The sequence below is a fragment of the Pelophylax lessonae genome (assembly GCF_965119305.1).
Source record: "Pelophylax lessonae genome assembly, chromosome: 1".
Taxonomy (NCBI): domain Eukaryota; kingdom Metazoa; phylum Chordata; class Amphibia; order Anura; family Ranidae; genus Pelophylax; species Pelophylax lessonae.
This window is the reverse complement of record NC_138768.1, coordinates 511,951,689-511,968,736: the sequence shown is the minus strand read 5'-3', so window position 1 is coordinate 511,968,736 and position 17,048 is coordinate 511,951,689. Positions and strand designations below refer to the sequence as shown.

The 17,048-nt window shown below is 41.0% G+C and overlaps 1 protein-coding gene across 1 annotated transcript in view; it reads left to right on the top strand.

Annotated features, from left to right (window-relative positions):
* Positions 1–16,401, top strand: part of CIB3 (calcium and integrin binding family member 3) — a 108,530-nt gene extending 92,129 nt beyond the window's left edge. The window contains exon 6 of the mRNA XM_082270681.1: positions 16,303–16,401. Within this exon, the coding sequence (XP_082126807.1) occupies positions 16,303–16,324 (22 nt within the window). The 3' untranslated portion in view covers positions 16,325–16,401. The remainder of the gene's footprint in view (positions 1–16,302) is intronic.
* Positions 16,402–17,048: the final 647 nt, after the last annotated feature.

Below are 17,048 nucleotides of genomic sequence, written 5' to 3'. Positions count from 1 at the left end.
TTTTTTTCATTGGGCAACTATGTGGAAAATGAGGTTTAATGTTGATAAATGTAAAGTTATGCACCTGGCGGGGGGGGGGGGGGATATGCATGCATCATACGAACTAGGTGGAGTAGAACTGGTGGAATCCATAGCAGAGAAGGATCTGGGTGTTCTGGTAGATCATAAGCTTAATAATAGCATGCAATGCCAAGCTGCGGTTTCCAAAGCAAGCAAAGTCCTTTCTTGTATTAACAGAGGCATGGACTCCAGAGAGAGAGACATCATTTTGCCCCTGTACAAATCATTAGTAAGATCTCATCTGGAATATGCAGTTCAGTTGTTGGCACCAGTTCTTAAAAAGGATATCAGGGAACTGGAGAAAGTGCAGAGAAGGGCAACCAAACTCATAAGAGGCATGGAGCAGCTCATCTATGAGAAAAGATTAGAGGAACTATATGTATTCTCTCTTGAGAAGAGGATATTAAGGGGGATATGATCAACATGTATAAATACATAAGGGGTCCATATAGTGAACTTGGTGTTGAGTTGTTCACTTTAAGGCCAACACAAAGGACAAGGGGACACTTTTTACGTCTAGAGGAAAAAAGATTTAATCTCCAAATACGGAAAGGTTTCTTCACCGTAAGAGCTGTGAAAATGTGGAATAGACTCCCTCCAGAGGTGGTTCTGGCCAGCTCACTAGATTGCTTTAAAAAAGCCTGGATTGTTTCCTAGGTGGACTTAATATAAGTGGGTACTAATATTTATAGGTAGTTGATCCAGGGAATATCTGATTGCCTTTCGGGGGATCAGGAAGGATTTTTTTTCCCCTGCTGTAGCAAACTGGATCATGCTTTGCTGGGGTTTTTTCACCTTCCTCTGGATCAACTGCGGGTATAGGATTGTGTATATGGGATTGTATGGTTGGGTTTTCATTACTGTTTTTTTTTTTTTTTTTTTTTTATTGGTTGAGCTACTGATGATAGGATGCTCGGTTATCTTGGCTTTCCTCTCCTCTGTCAGCATCTCAATGCCTGTTGATGATCAGGACCAGTCTCTCCCATCCCTTTATATTAAAGTGGGCTCAATGGAAAAGGCTTCCTGTCCAGAAGGGGCTTTTCTCCAACATTGGATATGCACCCAGCTATTCATGTCTCGCAAACAGTGAGATAGAGCCTTGGGTGCTGGCAAAGTAGTAAATCTCCAACGTTGTATATGCACCCAGCTATTCATGTCTCGCAAACAGTCAGGTGAAGCCTTGGGTGCTGGCACAGTAGTAAATCTTCTGTGCTGCAGAGCTATGGCTAATGGAACTCTCTTGTTGGAAAGCTGTTTTGGGCATTCTGGTTTTCTGGCCAGCCCTTATATGCTCCATTTGCCTTTTTTTACCTGACAGTAGGCTATTTAGTCCCAGATGAGGCTGAACAACATTACAGGGGTGTTCTGCATTGGGGGCAGATCGGAACCTGCAGGGTCAGCCTACTGAGAGGAGCAGAGATGTATGTGACCTGGGTGGAGAGGAATCTCTCCAACATTTCAATGAGTCTACATTTAGAACTTCTGAGAGGAATAAATATTTTGTTGCCCAGTCAGGCACCAAGTAATTCCTACATCCAGGTTCCTACAAGTGGATTTAATCTCTGAGCAAGATTTCAGAGCTAGTTTTCCTAACACCTCCTTACTATTACAAGCAAGAGAGCATTTACCTGAGGGGTCTGGACCAAGCCTTGGGTGCATATGCTTTGACAGATCAGGAAAGGACTCACAAGCCATATGCTTTCCCTCCAGTCCGATATATATACATTTTTTTCAGGCTATTGCTGAAGATCATGGCAATCATCACATTAATTCCCCATTGGCCAAACAGTCCTTTCTCTCAGATGAGGTCTTCTGTCGCAGGGTGTAATACCCCATCCTTGTTCATCTCTTTTTTAGTTTTTCCCCCTGAGAACAAGAGACTGATTAGCCTTGGCTGTTTTTCTCTAAGCTGGTATCTATAAATCCTACAACAGGATTTAATTAAACATGAACCAAATGTAAAGGAAAGGCGCTCACAATATAAAAAACATGAAAACAATAAAGTGCATAAAAACCACTGGATGTAGACACATAAGTGCAACAGTGCAAAAATCATAAATGTACAATGAAAGTCCAATGTGACAATCCCAACACCCAAAAAGGGACATGCTTCTAGAAAATCTTGTCTGCTGATTCCTTCACCATGAAGTGCTCAACAAATGGGTGGCAGCTCACCAGAAGTTTATGACCTCTTCTTACAGAAGGTCAAGAAAAGCGTGTTGGAATACCAGATTGATCCTGGGATAACACCACTCCACTTCTAGATCCCTCAGGATCTGGTTAGGATGCAAAGATACTCCACAGGAGACAAGAGAATTACTTCACGGTGTAGTCAATTTTAATGGATGTTGAAAAACAAGTACATAGGAAGTGTGCACTCACATGTATTAGTACCTCTTCCTGGCACTAGGTGCATACAGCATGTGCAGATGGGCCTGTCAATTTGACTCTGCCGTGCGATTAACGCCTCGCTCTCAATCCTGGGCCTGGTGGATAGTCACATGGATAGTCAGTCACAGGTTTTCATCTGCAGTCACAGGGAAGGAATATGACATTTCTCGGTTCATCACTTGTGACAACAGATATGTCACTTATATGTTGATGTGTCCATGTAACCTCCAGTACATTGGTAGCACCACCAGAACATTGTCCAAAAGGGTGGGAGAACATATAGATGTAGCCCTGCTCCCAGGGGAGTGGCTTAATGCAGGTGTATCCTTTTTCTCTTCTTTCATCCTGAGCCTGCCCCGACCCAACTGACACTATTTGTTCGGTCATATTAAATGATTGAGACCACAAGTATTGCAGTGAAAGAACAAATTTACTGCTTTTTAGATTTGAAATGAAATAAGAGTATACAAACAGAATCAGAGATAATGCAAAAGTTGTCAATGAGGTAGATCCTGAGTTCCCAACCAAGGATTTAAATAGAGTTCAGCACTCAGGATCTGGAACACAGACCACACATACATATGTAAATGAGTACATATATATGCTGGAGGACTGTGTTCAGCAACAATAATGACACACTGAATATAGAGAGTGACCGCAAATTAAGATTGACTACACTTAGTGAATAACATAGAATAAACAGTAGAACGATACTAGCTCAGTTATCAGAGTGCACTCTGTGTACTAACGGGGGCCCCCTTTATATTGAATTTCCAAAGTCTCCTGGAGAGTGAGGCCTCACTAGTCTTCATCTGCAAGGAATCCTCAATCAATCCGAGGAAAGTAATTGTAATCCAAATAAAGGCGATGATGAACTGTAATCCCCAAAGAAGTCAATAATTGTAATCCACAGAGATGAATGTAAAACAGATCTGGATGCTTCTTTACAGGATAACAGCCTAGGACTGGACAGAGGGCTTAAGGCCTAATTAACCCGCCTCGCACTATATGAAACTGCAGTGTACTATGATATCTCTATAACTCAGTATGGCCTTCTTATTCAAACAGTTTGGCAGTCCTGCCCTGACTCAGTCTAGGTCTGTGATTAGTGCAGATGTAGATACTGGATGTCTCTCACCCAAACCGGGAACTCCACTTTCCGCTGCAACCAGGCCCCGCTCTGCTCAACGACTTCCTCGGCCTGTCAAACGACCTTCCGCTCGGTCACACTACCGAGTCTCCTCCGCGCACACACACACCGCTCGCCTCAGCTCCGGTGTCTGCCACTAGGCCTCCGGCCTGCTTCTCTGCAAACCGCAGCAGCTCTTCCCCTTCTTTACAGTGCGCTGTCCTTGAGGCAAGAGAGCGAAATTGGATCCCGCCCCCCTTTATATAGACACCCCAAGCAGGCTCCGTGAGTCACATTGCTCCCTGGGAGAAGAGTCTCCTTACATAGCAGTCTATGGTCCTGGCTCCTCTTGGAACTACATCTCCCATAATTCAAAGTCACTGTCTTTGCAGAACTTTAACAACAAACAACAGTTTGAACAACACCAGCCATGCGGCCAGGCTACAACGACAACATAAAAAAGGCTATAGACACCATAGTGTCTCAAAAAACTTCAGATTGGTCCACAACAGAGACCCATCCCTTTTGAGATTTTGGGGCATAGATAAGGCTTGCCCCAATTGTAGAGTTACAGATATGACCCCCCTCCCCCCATCTCCACATCCCATCATAACACATTCTCATTACACACCCATTATCATTGATATATAGATATATATATATATATATATATATATATACATATACATTCATACCCACCCTTCCCATTGTAAGGTTCCACTTCTTACATTTCATATATCCCATATACTGCCTACCCACATATTCCTTTTATACCCTACACCCTCAACATTGTCTGCCCTATACAATTTGTTATTGATAATGACCATTATTAATGACTATATCAGCATCTGTCCATCCTCCTTATTTCCCTGAGTTCCATGAATTATCCATCACAGCATCTCATTTTTCTAACACACAAATGTTACAATTTTCATATATACTTTATATAATGCCCATATATACATGATATTTTTTATATATTTTTAATACAATTTTATAATAACTGTTTATACAAATTTTAATATATTTTTTTTAATATGTATATACAGTGGGGAGAACAAGTGTTTGATACACTGCCGATTTTGCAGGTTTTCCTACTTACAAAGCCCGTAGAGGTCTGTAATTTTTATCATAGGTACTCTTCAACTGTGAGAGATGGAATCTAAAACAGAAATCCAGAAAATCACATTGTATGATTTTTAAATAATTAATTTGCATTTTATTGCATGACATAAGTATTCGATCACCTACCAACCAGTAAGAATTCTGGCTCTCACTGACCTATTATTTTTTCTTTAAGAAGCCCTCCTGTTCTCCATGCATTACCTGTATTAACTGCACCTGTTTGAACTCGTTACCTGTATAAATACCTGTCCACACACTCAAACAGACTGCAACCTCTCCACAATGGCCAAGACCAGAGAGCTGTGTAAGGACATCAGGGCCAAAACTGTAAACCTGCACAAGACTGAGATGGGTTACAGGACAATAGGCATGCAGCTTGGTGAGAAGGCAACAACTGTTGGCGCAATTATTAGAAAATGGAAGAAGTTCAAGATGACGGTCAACCTCCCTCGGTCTGGGGCTCCATGCAAGATCTCACCTCGTGGGGTATCAATGATCATGAGGAAGGTGTGGGACCAGCCCAGAACTACATGGCAGGACCTGGTCAATGGCCTGAAGAGAGCTGGGACCACAGTCTCAAAGAAAACCATTAGTAACACATTACGCCGTCATGGATTAAAATCCTACAGCACACGCAAAGTCCCCCTGCTCAAGCCAGCACATGTCCAGGCCCGTCTGCAGTTTGCCACTGACCATCTGGATAATCCAGAGGAGGAATGGAAGAAGGTCATGTGGTCTGATGAGACAAAAATAGAGCTTTTTGGTCTAAACTCCACTCGCTGTGTTTGGAGGAGGAAAAAGAAGGATGAGTACAACCCCAAGAACACCATCCCAACCATGAAGCATGGAGGTGGAAACATCATTCTTCGGGGATGCTTTTCTGCAAAGGGGAGAGGATGACTGCACCGTATTGAGGGGAGGATGGATGGGGCTATGTTTTGCGAGATCTTGGCCAACAACCTCCTTCCCTCAGTAAGAGCATTGAAGATGGGTCGTGGCTGGGTCTTCCAGCATGACAATGACCCGAAACACACAGCCAGGGCATCTAAGGAGTGGCTCCGCAAGAAGAATCTCAAGGTCCTGGAGTGGCCTAGCCAGTCTCCAGACCTGAACCTAATAGAAAATCTTTGGAGAGAGCTGAAAGTCAGTATTGCCCAGCGACAGCCCCGGAACCTGAAGGATCTAGGGAAGCTCTGTATGGAGGAGTGGGCCAAAATTCCTGCTGCAGTATGTGCAAACCTGGTCAAGAACTACAGGAAACGTATGATCTCTGTAATTGCAAACAAAGGTTTCTGTACCAAAATGTTAAGTTCTGCTTTTCTGATGTATTAAATACTTATGTCATGCAATAAAATGCAAATTCATTACTTAATAATCATACAATGTGATTTTCTGGATGTTTGTTTTAGATTCCGTCTCTCACAGTTGAAGAGTACCTATGATAAAAATTACAGGCCTCCACATGCTTTGTAAGTAGGAAAACCTGCAAAATCGGCAGTGTATCAAATACTTGTTCTTCCCACTATATATATATATATATATATATATATATATATATATATATATATATATATATATATCTATATATATATATATATATATATATATATATATATATATATATATATATATATATATACAGTAAAATCTTGGATTGCGAGCATAATTCGTTCCGGAAACATGCTTGTAATCCAAAGCACTCTTATATCAAAGCGAATTTCCCCATAAGAAATAATGGAAACTCAGATGATTTGTTCCACAACCATTTATTCATAAATCCTTCAGCCTTCAGTTTTCTAGTCCATATAAAAAGATTATAGCATTGCGATAGGTTATATAACCATAAAATGTCATTCCACAAGGGGATTGGAAGCAAAATCCAGCAGGAGCTACAGGGTAGCAATATGGTTCCATTTAATGAAGGTACAACATTTAGCAACTCACATGGTTGATGAATAAAACAGGCACATCTAAGTATGCAGGCATCCGGGGTAAAGCTGTCCACATAGACTATCTTCTGCACCGCCGGCTGCCAGTCTGTAATCCTGACCGGGAAGACCACCCTGCAGTAAAGCGATCTGAAAGCGAGGGGCAGCATGGAAGGGATGACGTAGATGGCAGTGCGGAGGATGGTCTATGTGGACAGCTTTACCACTGATGCCTGCATCCTTAGATGTGCCTGTTCCAATCATCAACCATGTGAATTGCTAAATGTTGTACCCTCATTAAATGTAACCATATTGCTACACTTAGAGGCGCCTCTCTTCTCTTTTATACTCAGCTGTGACTTGAGGCTACTTGTATATCAAGACAACGCTTGTATATCAAGAAATTTATTTGAAAATTTTGCTTGTCTTGCAAAGCGCTCTTAAACCAAGTTACTCTCAAACCAAGGTTTTACTGTATATCTATATAGATATATATAAAATTTTCATATATAGTTTACACATGTAATTTTCCATCACACATGCATGTATATATTCATATATGTATATACAGTATGTATGGATATATATATGTTTTGTAAACCATATTCACATTTAATTTTACATTTCTTATTATTTTTTACCTATTATACAATCAACGACATCACTTTGAATTATCATTTATTTTTATCCATACTCTTGCCAATGTCCTTGTTTGTAAAATTGGTTAATGACATATATTTTTATATGTCATGAGCCAACTATCCATGGCAGCACAGTGTGAATATCTCGCTCAGTAGGAGGTAGGCGGGACTGGGATATTCCCTGCCCCGCCAACTTCCTTTGCTGCATCCTTATAACCACAACTATAATGGTTGCCTGGGAGGCCTGATGAAGGAGCACGCATGCTCCAAACGTGTGCCAGGACATGCCTACCGCTGGCATGCAAGTCCTCTGGATGTACCGGCTTTCTCCTCTCTTCCCTGCACCCGGAGCCCTGGACCCCACCGGAATGGCCAGAGCGCTGCAAGATACAGGAATCTGCCTGCCACCAGGACTGCATCACCACAGCGTGGCCCACGATCTTCATGCTTGTTTTACAGTACCATATGTGAGTGCCTTATTATAATAAATTGTCTTTTTAAACTTGCTGCACTGAGATTGGCACCACTCTCTCCCCCCCCCCCCCGCCAGTAAGGATTAACTTTCCACTCCTCCCTGTTGCCACGCATCCCCAACCTTAATGTCAGGACCAAAGGTGAGTGGTCTGACAATCTCCTAGCCTCGTATCTAATATTTGTTACCAAAGGGACAAGATTATCATTTCCTATTGCCATGTCTGTTCTGGAAAGTGAGGAATATGCACCAGAGTAACATGAATAGACTTGGGCTGTTGGATAGCGTTCACACCAAATATCCCTCAGTCCCACCTCCTTGAGTATCTTGTACAATGGTGTATAGGGGCTCTGTTCCCGTCTCCTTCCTAAAGGGAATCTATCAACCTGAGTATTCATCATCATGTTGAGGTCTCCGACCATTAAGGCTGGCACCCCTGGTTTATTGAAATAAATTCTAACAGGCGATTAATTACTTCTGTTTTAAAAGGGGAGGAAATTTACACACCTGCAAGCACACATGGCCTCTCGGCCAGTAAGCAATATATGAATATGTACTGTCCTCCCTCATCTATTTAATTTGCCTACAGGAGAACCCCATTGACCCATGTATTAAAATACTCGTTCCTCTCGAATATAATGTATACAGTAAGTGGTACTGATTTGGGAGTCCTCTATGCTTTAAACGTGTTACTGTTTCTTTAATTAAATGTGTCTCCTGCAGACAAAGTACCAATACCCTGAGGGTTGAGGCAGTCTTTAAAAGAGCTATTTGTTTTAGCGAATCTTCCAATCCTCTCACATTCCATGAGCAGACCGTTACTTCACCACTCATCCTATTTCTAAATAATAAAGAAAAAGAACAATTTTTGTATATGTGACTTTTAAACAAACTTCTAAGCATACTCTCGTGGAAAAACTTCAACGTGCCTGGCTTATACCCATTTCCTTTCGATCCCAAGTAAGTGCATCTACTCTTTCTGTCCTAGTTTAAAAAATAAATTAAAAAAAAAGCACTCAAGTACTGCCGGACATAACATAGCAAATTGTATATATAACTGCCGCAGCCGCCTATTGATATCTATAAATCTCACCCTTCTTCTCTACCTCTGCAGATGAATCTGGAAAGAACCCATTAAACCTAATTTCCTTAATTTCTCTTGCTTTTCTCAATATTATTTCTCTGAAAAAAAAAAAAAAAAGGAGTTTCATGATCACTGGTGTTGGGGTTTCTTCCAGGGCAGGGGCTCTCTTCAGGACTCTATGAGCTCTTTCTATAGCAAAAAAGGGGGATAGTTCTTCCTTCCCAAACACTTCCAGAAGCCATTTTTCCAGAAAGTTTCTCATATTGTTTCCTTCACTCTTTTCTGGCAGTCCAATTATGCGAACGTTATTTCTCCTTAGTCTATTTTCCAAATCCTCAAATTTATCACATTGCTTCTCAACTGTTCCCTTAAATAGCTCAATTTCTTATTTCATCCTCCACTCCGCTGACTCTACATTCCAACTCCATGGTGCGTTCCCATACCCTGATCCATAATTTCTGACAGGGCAGATTTACACCTCTTTACTGCCGTTAATACCTCTCTCAAAGACAGCTCCTCTGCCACTGAGCACCCTGAAACAGAGAGGTCAGATGAGCTCCCTGCAATTGGGGTGAAGGAAGCTGAAGCCATTTTAGAGGGCTTACCACTTGGGCTTAACCACTGAAGAATTGCAGAAGTTGACGTGGTGTCTTAGGTCGCGACCCTTTTCGCATTATTTTGAGATGGATTGTGTGCAAACCAGATTGGCTGCTGCTTCCTCCTTATTTTTTTCCTTTACTGTCCGTTGGGGCTGTGAGCTAAAAGTCTCCTGCAGCCCTGATGTATCTCCCTTTTTTCCTTTTCATTGCCTCTAGCCATTTATTCCAAGTCCTATACTAAATAGCAGCCTAATTGCTAGGCCTATGACCCCGCTCCAAGCTGTTTTAAACACCGGTGTAATTAATGGAATTAGGTAGTGGAAAAAAAAGACAAAAAAAAAGGAAAAGTCAGTTTTCACTTATCTGTTTGATTTCAAATGCCAGTCCAGGAATCCAGATGGCCCAAGAGTCCATTAACCAGGGAAGCTTTCTACTAACCAGAGTTAGGCTAATAGAGGGTCAATAGTGGTTTAAATACATTCCTCGAATGTCACCTCCAATGAATCAAAGAAAACTCCTTCTGAATCAGCAGAGGGACAGTTGAGACAGTTGAGGTAGCCAGAGAGCAGGGGGGGGGGGACCGAAGGAGGCCGAGGAGCGCCGGGGGGAGCCAAGGAGAGCCAAAGCAAATCGGCTTAAGCTAACCAGAGACCGCAATCCAGTTCTCCATTCTCCTTAATCCAGTGCCGTCTCCTTCTTTCCACGACCAAAGGTCTCTCTCTCCGGGTAACACAGCACTCCCAAAGGCCATCTTGACTGCTGCTGCCTATGCAGCCGGGATGGATCCCAACAGGAGACCTCTCTCTCCCTGCCAGCACCTGGACCTGGGTAGCCATTCCTCTACTCACTCTCTCACCTCCCATGTCTCTCCTCCCCCCCAGCAAACGCCGGTCAATCCAACAGGATGGTGGAGCATGGGTAAGCCATGCACGCGCTCACATCACGCTGAACCACTTCCCCACCATCTTACACTTTGCTTCTTCATAGAAGGTCTGGTCTTAACTTTTTCTCTTTCACAGAAGACAGGGGAAGGGGTCTGGATGCAGACCCCCTTTTCAGATGCAGCAGGTGATCACCTTTAATAGTGGTCTACAGCTTGATAAGGTAACTGCTGGACAAAGCTGCAACAGCTCTGTCCCAGCCACTGTAAAATAAAAATAAAAATAAAATTGGGGGCGTGGCTGACGAGCGGCGGAAATGGCCACATAGAGGAACGGCTCTGAGCTGCAGGACACACCGGAGCTGATTAAAGACACACGGAGCCTCGTTCTCCTACCGCCTGCCTCTGGCACTACCTGGGATGAACATGGGGAAGAGAAAAGACCGGAGCCGACTTGGAAGAATGACAGACTTCTTCCTCCAGCCAGAGCAAATCAGCAGCCAAGATGGCGCCGGCCCATCTCACAGACACACACATGGCAGGGATCTGCATCCCGGGGCACTCAACAGGGCAGAAACGGATCCATATATAAAAATGGACTGTCCTCTCAAGCCTCTTCAGCATCTGCCAGCCCTGTTAAAGCCAAACCAAAGCTACAGGATTCCCCTTCTATAACACATGAGGTGAGCTGTTTTAATTCCACAATGTCTTCCACATTAGATGATACTAGAGAACTGCAAGATTCTTTTACTGCTTTTCCCACATCTGACAAACCTGTGATAGACACCACATTAAAGGATATGCTGGTTTCCTTACGCAATATCCTATACTTGGACATTATTTCTCTCACACGACAATTTAAAGAGGAATTACATGAGGTCAACAACCGAGTGTCGCACATAGAAACAAAGATGAGAGAATTCGCATCCACTTTTAACGAACTTGTGGACGCACATAATGACAGGGAAGACGATTTACATTGGATTAAAGCAAAGTTAGCTGATCTTGAAGATAGATCCAGACGAAATAATGTCAAAATAAGGGGAATCCTAGAAAACGTCAAACCTCTGGAATTGAACACATATCTCACCAACACCCTAAAAGAGATACTTCCGAAGGCCCCATTGGAGGATCTGTTGATTGATCACATTCACAGGCTGCCTAAACCCAGTCATCTCCCACGCCATCTTCCCAGAGACAGAGACTGCATTACTACCATACTAAATCAAAATTACTAAAAGCGGCCAGAGAGTGGGACAAATTCCCGCAGGAGTTGCAGGGTCTGTCTTTCTTTGCCAATCTCTCAGCCTACACAGTGCAACAGTGTAGGAAGCTAGCAACAATAACTATACCTCTACATAATCAATCACTGTATGCCATTCAGACCCACCTATGCCCGCTCAGCATAGCTCACCAAGATATCCCAGCGAGACCCAGGAGGACCCCGATTTTGAGGTGGGGTGAACTAGTGCTCACTGCAACATTACTTCTCAAGACAGCTCCTATGGTCCTGCAGGCAATATGAGTATATTCGGTTCTTTCACCCGAGTTACAACGTGGTTGAATCCGCTCAGATTCGATTTGAATCGCCATCCTTTTATCTGTTACTATACCTGTGCTGTACGGTTATAGTACAGGTATTACTTAACTGTTTGTTTTTCAGTTTTGTCCTTTTTGCATCAGATCTCGATTGATCTCAAGATCCAGGTCACAGCCTATCGCTGATCATCTATAACTACGTCTTTCTGTAGTTGCATTGGACCCACACGACTAACACCTTTTCGCTTGTAACCTGACAATTTCCCTTTAATCTATACGGGGCACAGCGCTTAATACATACTCCAGCATATTATCTGGCGGCAACATGCATTTTAAAGTAGCCTCCTTGAATGTCAAAGGATTTAACAGACCATACAAAAGGCACATAGTATGGAGGGAGGCAGGCAAACTCCAATGCAACAACATCATGTGTCTCCAAGAGACCCACTTTTCCTAAACCAAACCACCGACGTTCCAACATCACCCTTTTCCCCACGTTTACTTATCCAACGACCCAAAGAAGAAGGGAGGTGTGGCCGTTATGATTAAGAACACTGTTTCAGTACTGACAGAAGTGGACACTCTAGGGAGATATATAATTCTTGTGTGTGATATTAACGATACCCGATATACATTGATCAATATATACCTCCCCAACACCAAACAAATCACATCTCTAAAAAAGATCTGGGAACAAAACGGAATCTATTAGACAAGGTCATACCATTCTAAGTAATTAATGCGCTACATGACAGAGACATGGATGTCTCCAATATCTCCTCTAACCGCTGCTACAGAGCGACGCTGGCTAATTTTATAGGTGCTTCAAACCTGTTTGATGTTTGGAGATGTCAGCATTCTTGTGAAAAGGACTTCACTTTTTTTTCTCATGTACATCATAGCTACTCCAGAATTGATGTTTTTAGTAGATAAGTTTCTTTTACAAAATGTTTACAAATCAGAAATTCATGATAACACATGGTCCGACCATGCACCCATTTCTATCATTGTGGGGGGGGCCCTGCACCGAAATGAGGGCTAACAGGTGGAGAAACGACTTATACTTACTGTCACACCCTGAACACAAATCACAAATCTCAGCAGCTCTCCGAGAGTTTTTTTAAATTAATGCTCCCTCGGTGTTGGAATACCCACAAGGTATATATCAGGGGCTTACTTATCCAGCTCAGTGCTAAAATTAAGAGGCAAAGAATGCAGCAGCTCAATGACTTACTTCAAAATATCCGCAAGTTAGAGACTTTTCTTAGGAACCAATTATATCAAGCTAGACAGGAACTTCACTCTCTATTGCTGTATCAACATGAAAGAGCTCTTAGAAAATTGAAAGTGAATTCTTACCGCTACAGCAACAAAGTTGGCAAATTATTAGCCACCCAGGTTAAAGAAAACATTTCCAAACAAAAAATTCCCTATCTTATTAACCCCCGTACAGGACGGAAGGTTTTCAACCCCAGGGATATAGATAAACGCATTTAGTGAATTTTAGGATTCACTGTACAATCTTAAATCAGAGCATAGTACCCCCCCCCCCCCAACCTTCCCCAGATTATATTAATTACATTTTACAATCCATTTCCTTGCTGACCTTTCACAAACTGATTTATTGTCCCTCAACGCACGTGTCACTTTGAATGAAATAGATGCCATCATTAAGAAATTACCACATAACAAATCTCCAGGACCCGATGGATTTTCATCTGAATACTACCAATATTTTGGGCCTATTTTAGCCCCCCCACTTGCTTAGGGTTTTTGATGCTGCTGTGGAACGAGCCTCCTTTCCCACTGAAATGTTGACAGCCACAATAATTACTCTCCCAAAACCAGGGAAAGAGCCTACAACACCACAGAATTTCAGACCAATATCAATATTAACTGTGGATGTAAAAATTTATGTGAAACTAGTAGCATATAGACTTGCCAAATTTTTACCATACTTGGTGAAACAGGACCAGGTGGGCGTTATCCCAGGGCGGTAGGCTCCTGGCGCTACCAGGAGAATGGTTAATCTCATTAGCTTGATAGAGGAGTCTGAGGCCTTCTCTGTTCCTTGCTTTGGACGCAGGGAAGGTCTTTGACAGAATTCATTGGGGGTACCTATCGAAAAAATTTGAGAAGTTCGGCCTCAAGGGGGAAATACTCTCTGCAATCCTTGCTCTGTACTCTCAGCCATCGGCATTTGTCTATGTGGAGGGCATGTTCTCTAGAGAATTCCAAATAACAAACGGCACAAGACAGGGGTGCCCTCTTTCACCCTTGATCTTTGCTTCACTCATGGAACCTCTAGCAGAAAAAAATTAGAACACATCCCAAAATACAAGGAATCCTAACTAAAAATGATAAACATACCATTACGTTTTTTTGCAGATGATGTTATATTATCTCTATCTGAACCGAAAATATCACTTCCATCTGTACATGAGACTTTATCTTTATTCAACCGTGTTTCTTATTATAAAGTAAAACCATCATTATCTAATATTTTGGGCATGTTTATAGACCCGTTAACGAGGCAGTTATTACAAAAGGTTTTACCATACCAATGGACTTCTAATTCATTGCAATATCTAGGCATTAAACTCACACCCTCTAGCACCAAATTGTACCAAGCTAATTTTGTCCCTGTGATTTCCACTTTGCAACAAGAAATGTCTCGCTTGAAAAGATTTTACTTATCCTGGTCAGGTAGACTAGCTGCATATAAAATGTTGCTACTACCCAAACCGCTTTACCACTTCAGGACCCTTCCTATTCCAATCCCTATATCCTTTTTTAAGGTAGTACAAAAACAGCTGTCACAGAGTATATGTGCAGGTGGTAGGGTGAGGTGTTCCCAACATACACTTTTTAAACAAAAACTAGCCGGTGGTATGAGAGTATTATATAGCCACTATTCTTGACCTATTGAGATGGTGGTTTCGACCATCTCCAAAGATGCATTGGTGCTCCCTTAAGCAAAACTGAATATACCCAAAAGACTTAGACTCCCTTTTAGTAGCCGCTGTGTTACCTGGGAAACTCCCACCAATCAATAGTCCTACTATGTCAGTGGCCCTAACTGCATGGGAATACCTGCATAAACTAGGTACTATATCGAGTGAATCCATCGAAGTTTTCATCCCGCTTGACTCACTATCGCATTTAATTCCAAAGATTTCATTTGCAAAGTGGAAAGAATTGAATATCACAAGATTGGATGATAATAAGGACAGGGGTCGACTGCTTTCCTTTCAGACCTTAACTCAAAAATGTACCTTATCCAAAACTGAATTCTTGACATATGCCAAAATATCATCCTTTGTGTCCTGACACAACATAATGTCTGTGAAAGTGCTGGAAAAAGTGCAGTCCTTCTGGCACTCCACTCACTCCAAATCCAGAGGCATTAGTTTGTTCTACAACTTACTGCATTCTAAATTTTTTTTTGCCAAATCTCCAGTTATACTGAACTGGTAAATGGAATTTTACCAAACTTTTACAAACCAACAATGGTTGAAAGCCATATCTAACAATTACAGGTTCTTCAGGTGTACTAATTATTGGCAAATGGCCCAAAAAACGTCACTTACGCTGATATCTCATGCCATATATAATGGCCAAATTCCCAAATAATGACAATAATCAATGTTGGAGGCAATGAGGGCAGGTCGGCACATTTTGCGGTCCTGCCCACATTTACGTAGTTTTTGGAATTGAATATTTAAATTAATATCCAATATCCAAAATCTCAGGTGTCTTACTCAAACAAAACAAACAAATAATATTGAACAAGCTATTCTGAGCATAATTATCTGAAATAGTCCAGTTCATATGAGAGCAATTGCAATGCATATTATAATGGCAGCCAGATCAGTAATAATGAGGAACTGGAAATCCAATTATATCCCTAGCGTGATTGAGGTAATAAGGCTGGTGGAGGAGATCTATGGTTATGAAAAAATCTTAAAAAATTTGAATCAAACTGGGACCCATGGCGGAAAAAAGTCTAATGCATATTACATTAGAGTTATTACAGGGATTTATCGAGATGATGATGTGACATCCAGACTAGTTGACCATTTAATCAACAGTCTCCCTATGTTAATAGTTGATGACTTCAGTAACTGTCCTCAGGTTATAAATATTTGAGAGACATTAACACTGTCACTTTGAATACACTCTTAATCTAAGGAGAATATATGTACATGTATTTTATGTTGGAGTATGTTTGAGTTGTTCATTTTGCAATGTAATGAAATTTTTAACTCAATAAAAACTATTGAAATAAAATAAAAATAAAATTATCTATGAAATTACTTACTCCGTATGAGGTATAACATAACCAACAAGAGAGCTGCAAAATCCTGTACTATAATACTGATGGCAAATATACTGTAAAATATTGTTTTCCAATAATTTGTTAAGATTTTCTTCTCTTTTTTTTCTTTCAATAGCACCTTCCACATTCGGATTTAACAGCTGTGTGTCTTCAAAGAGTCTTGACGTTGTAATTGCAATACAAACTCAGGATTTATTATCTGGAAATATCTGTGGCTATTGAATGTATCTGGCATTAATAGCCTGTGAAAACCAACTGTGTATCACTGAATTGTTGAATTTATGCATACAGCATTATTTGCAGACAGATCTTATATATATGCTGTTGTAATTATGTACTGTTACTGATCCAATGTTCCTGTAAATTGCCCATATATAAAGGTTTGGGTTATAGCTTTTGAAACAGTCTTTTTTAAAGTTTATTACCAATAGATAAGTATGATAATAGGATTACTAAAGTGTTATTACCTGGCTTCCCAAAGAACTCTGCATTAGTAATACTTATATTAATATGAAAAAAAAAATGGCCAAAAATATGGATTTTTTTTTTTTTTTTTTTTAGCAAATTTTACGTATGGAATAAATGATAATACTTAGAACTTGTAAAACTGCATTTACTGTAGTTTGAAACCATCTTTGCCTAAGTTATTTTGGTTGGAAATAACGTTTTAATAACGTTTAAATATTAATTGTGGGAAAAATGTTATACAATTTTTTTGTTAATATATTACTTACATTTTTTTATATATGTTGTTGCTTAAAGTGATACTAAACACACACTGTTTATTTACATTATTCCTTATCTTTCTGTATGTGGATGATGGCACTGTAATTATTTTAATAAAAAATAATCTAAGTACCC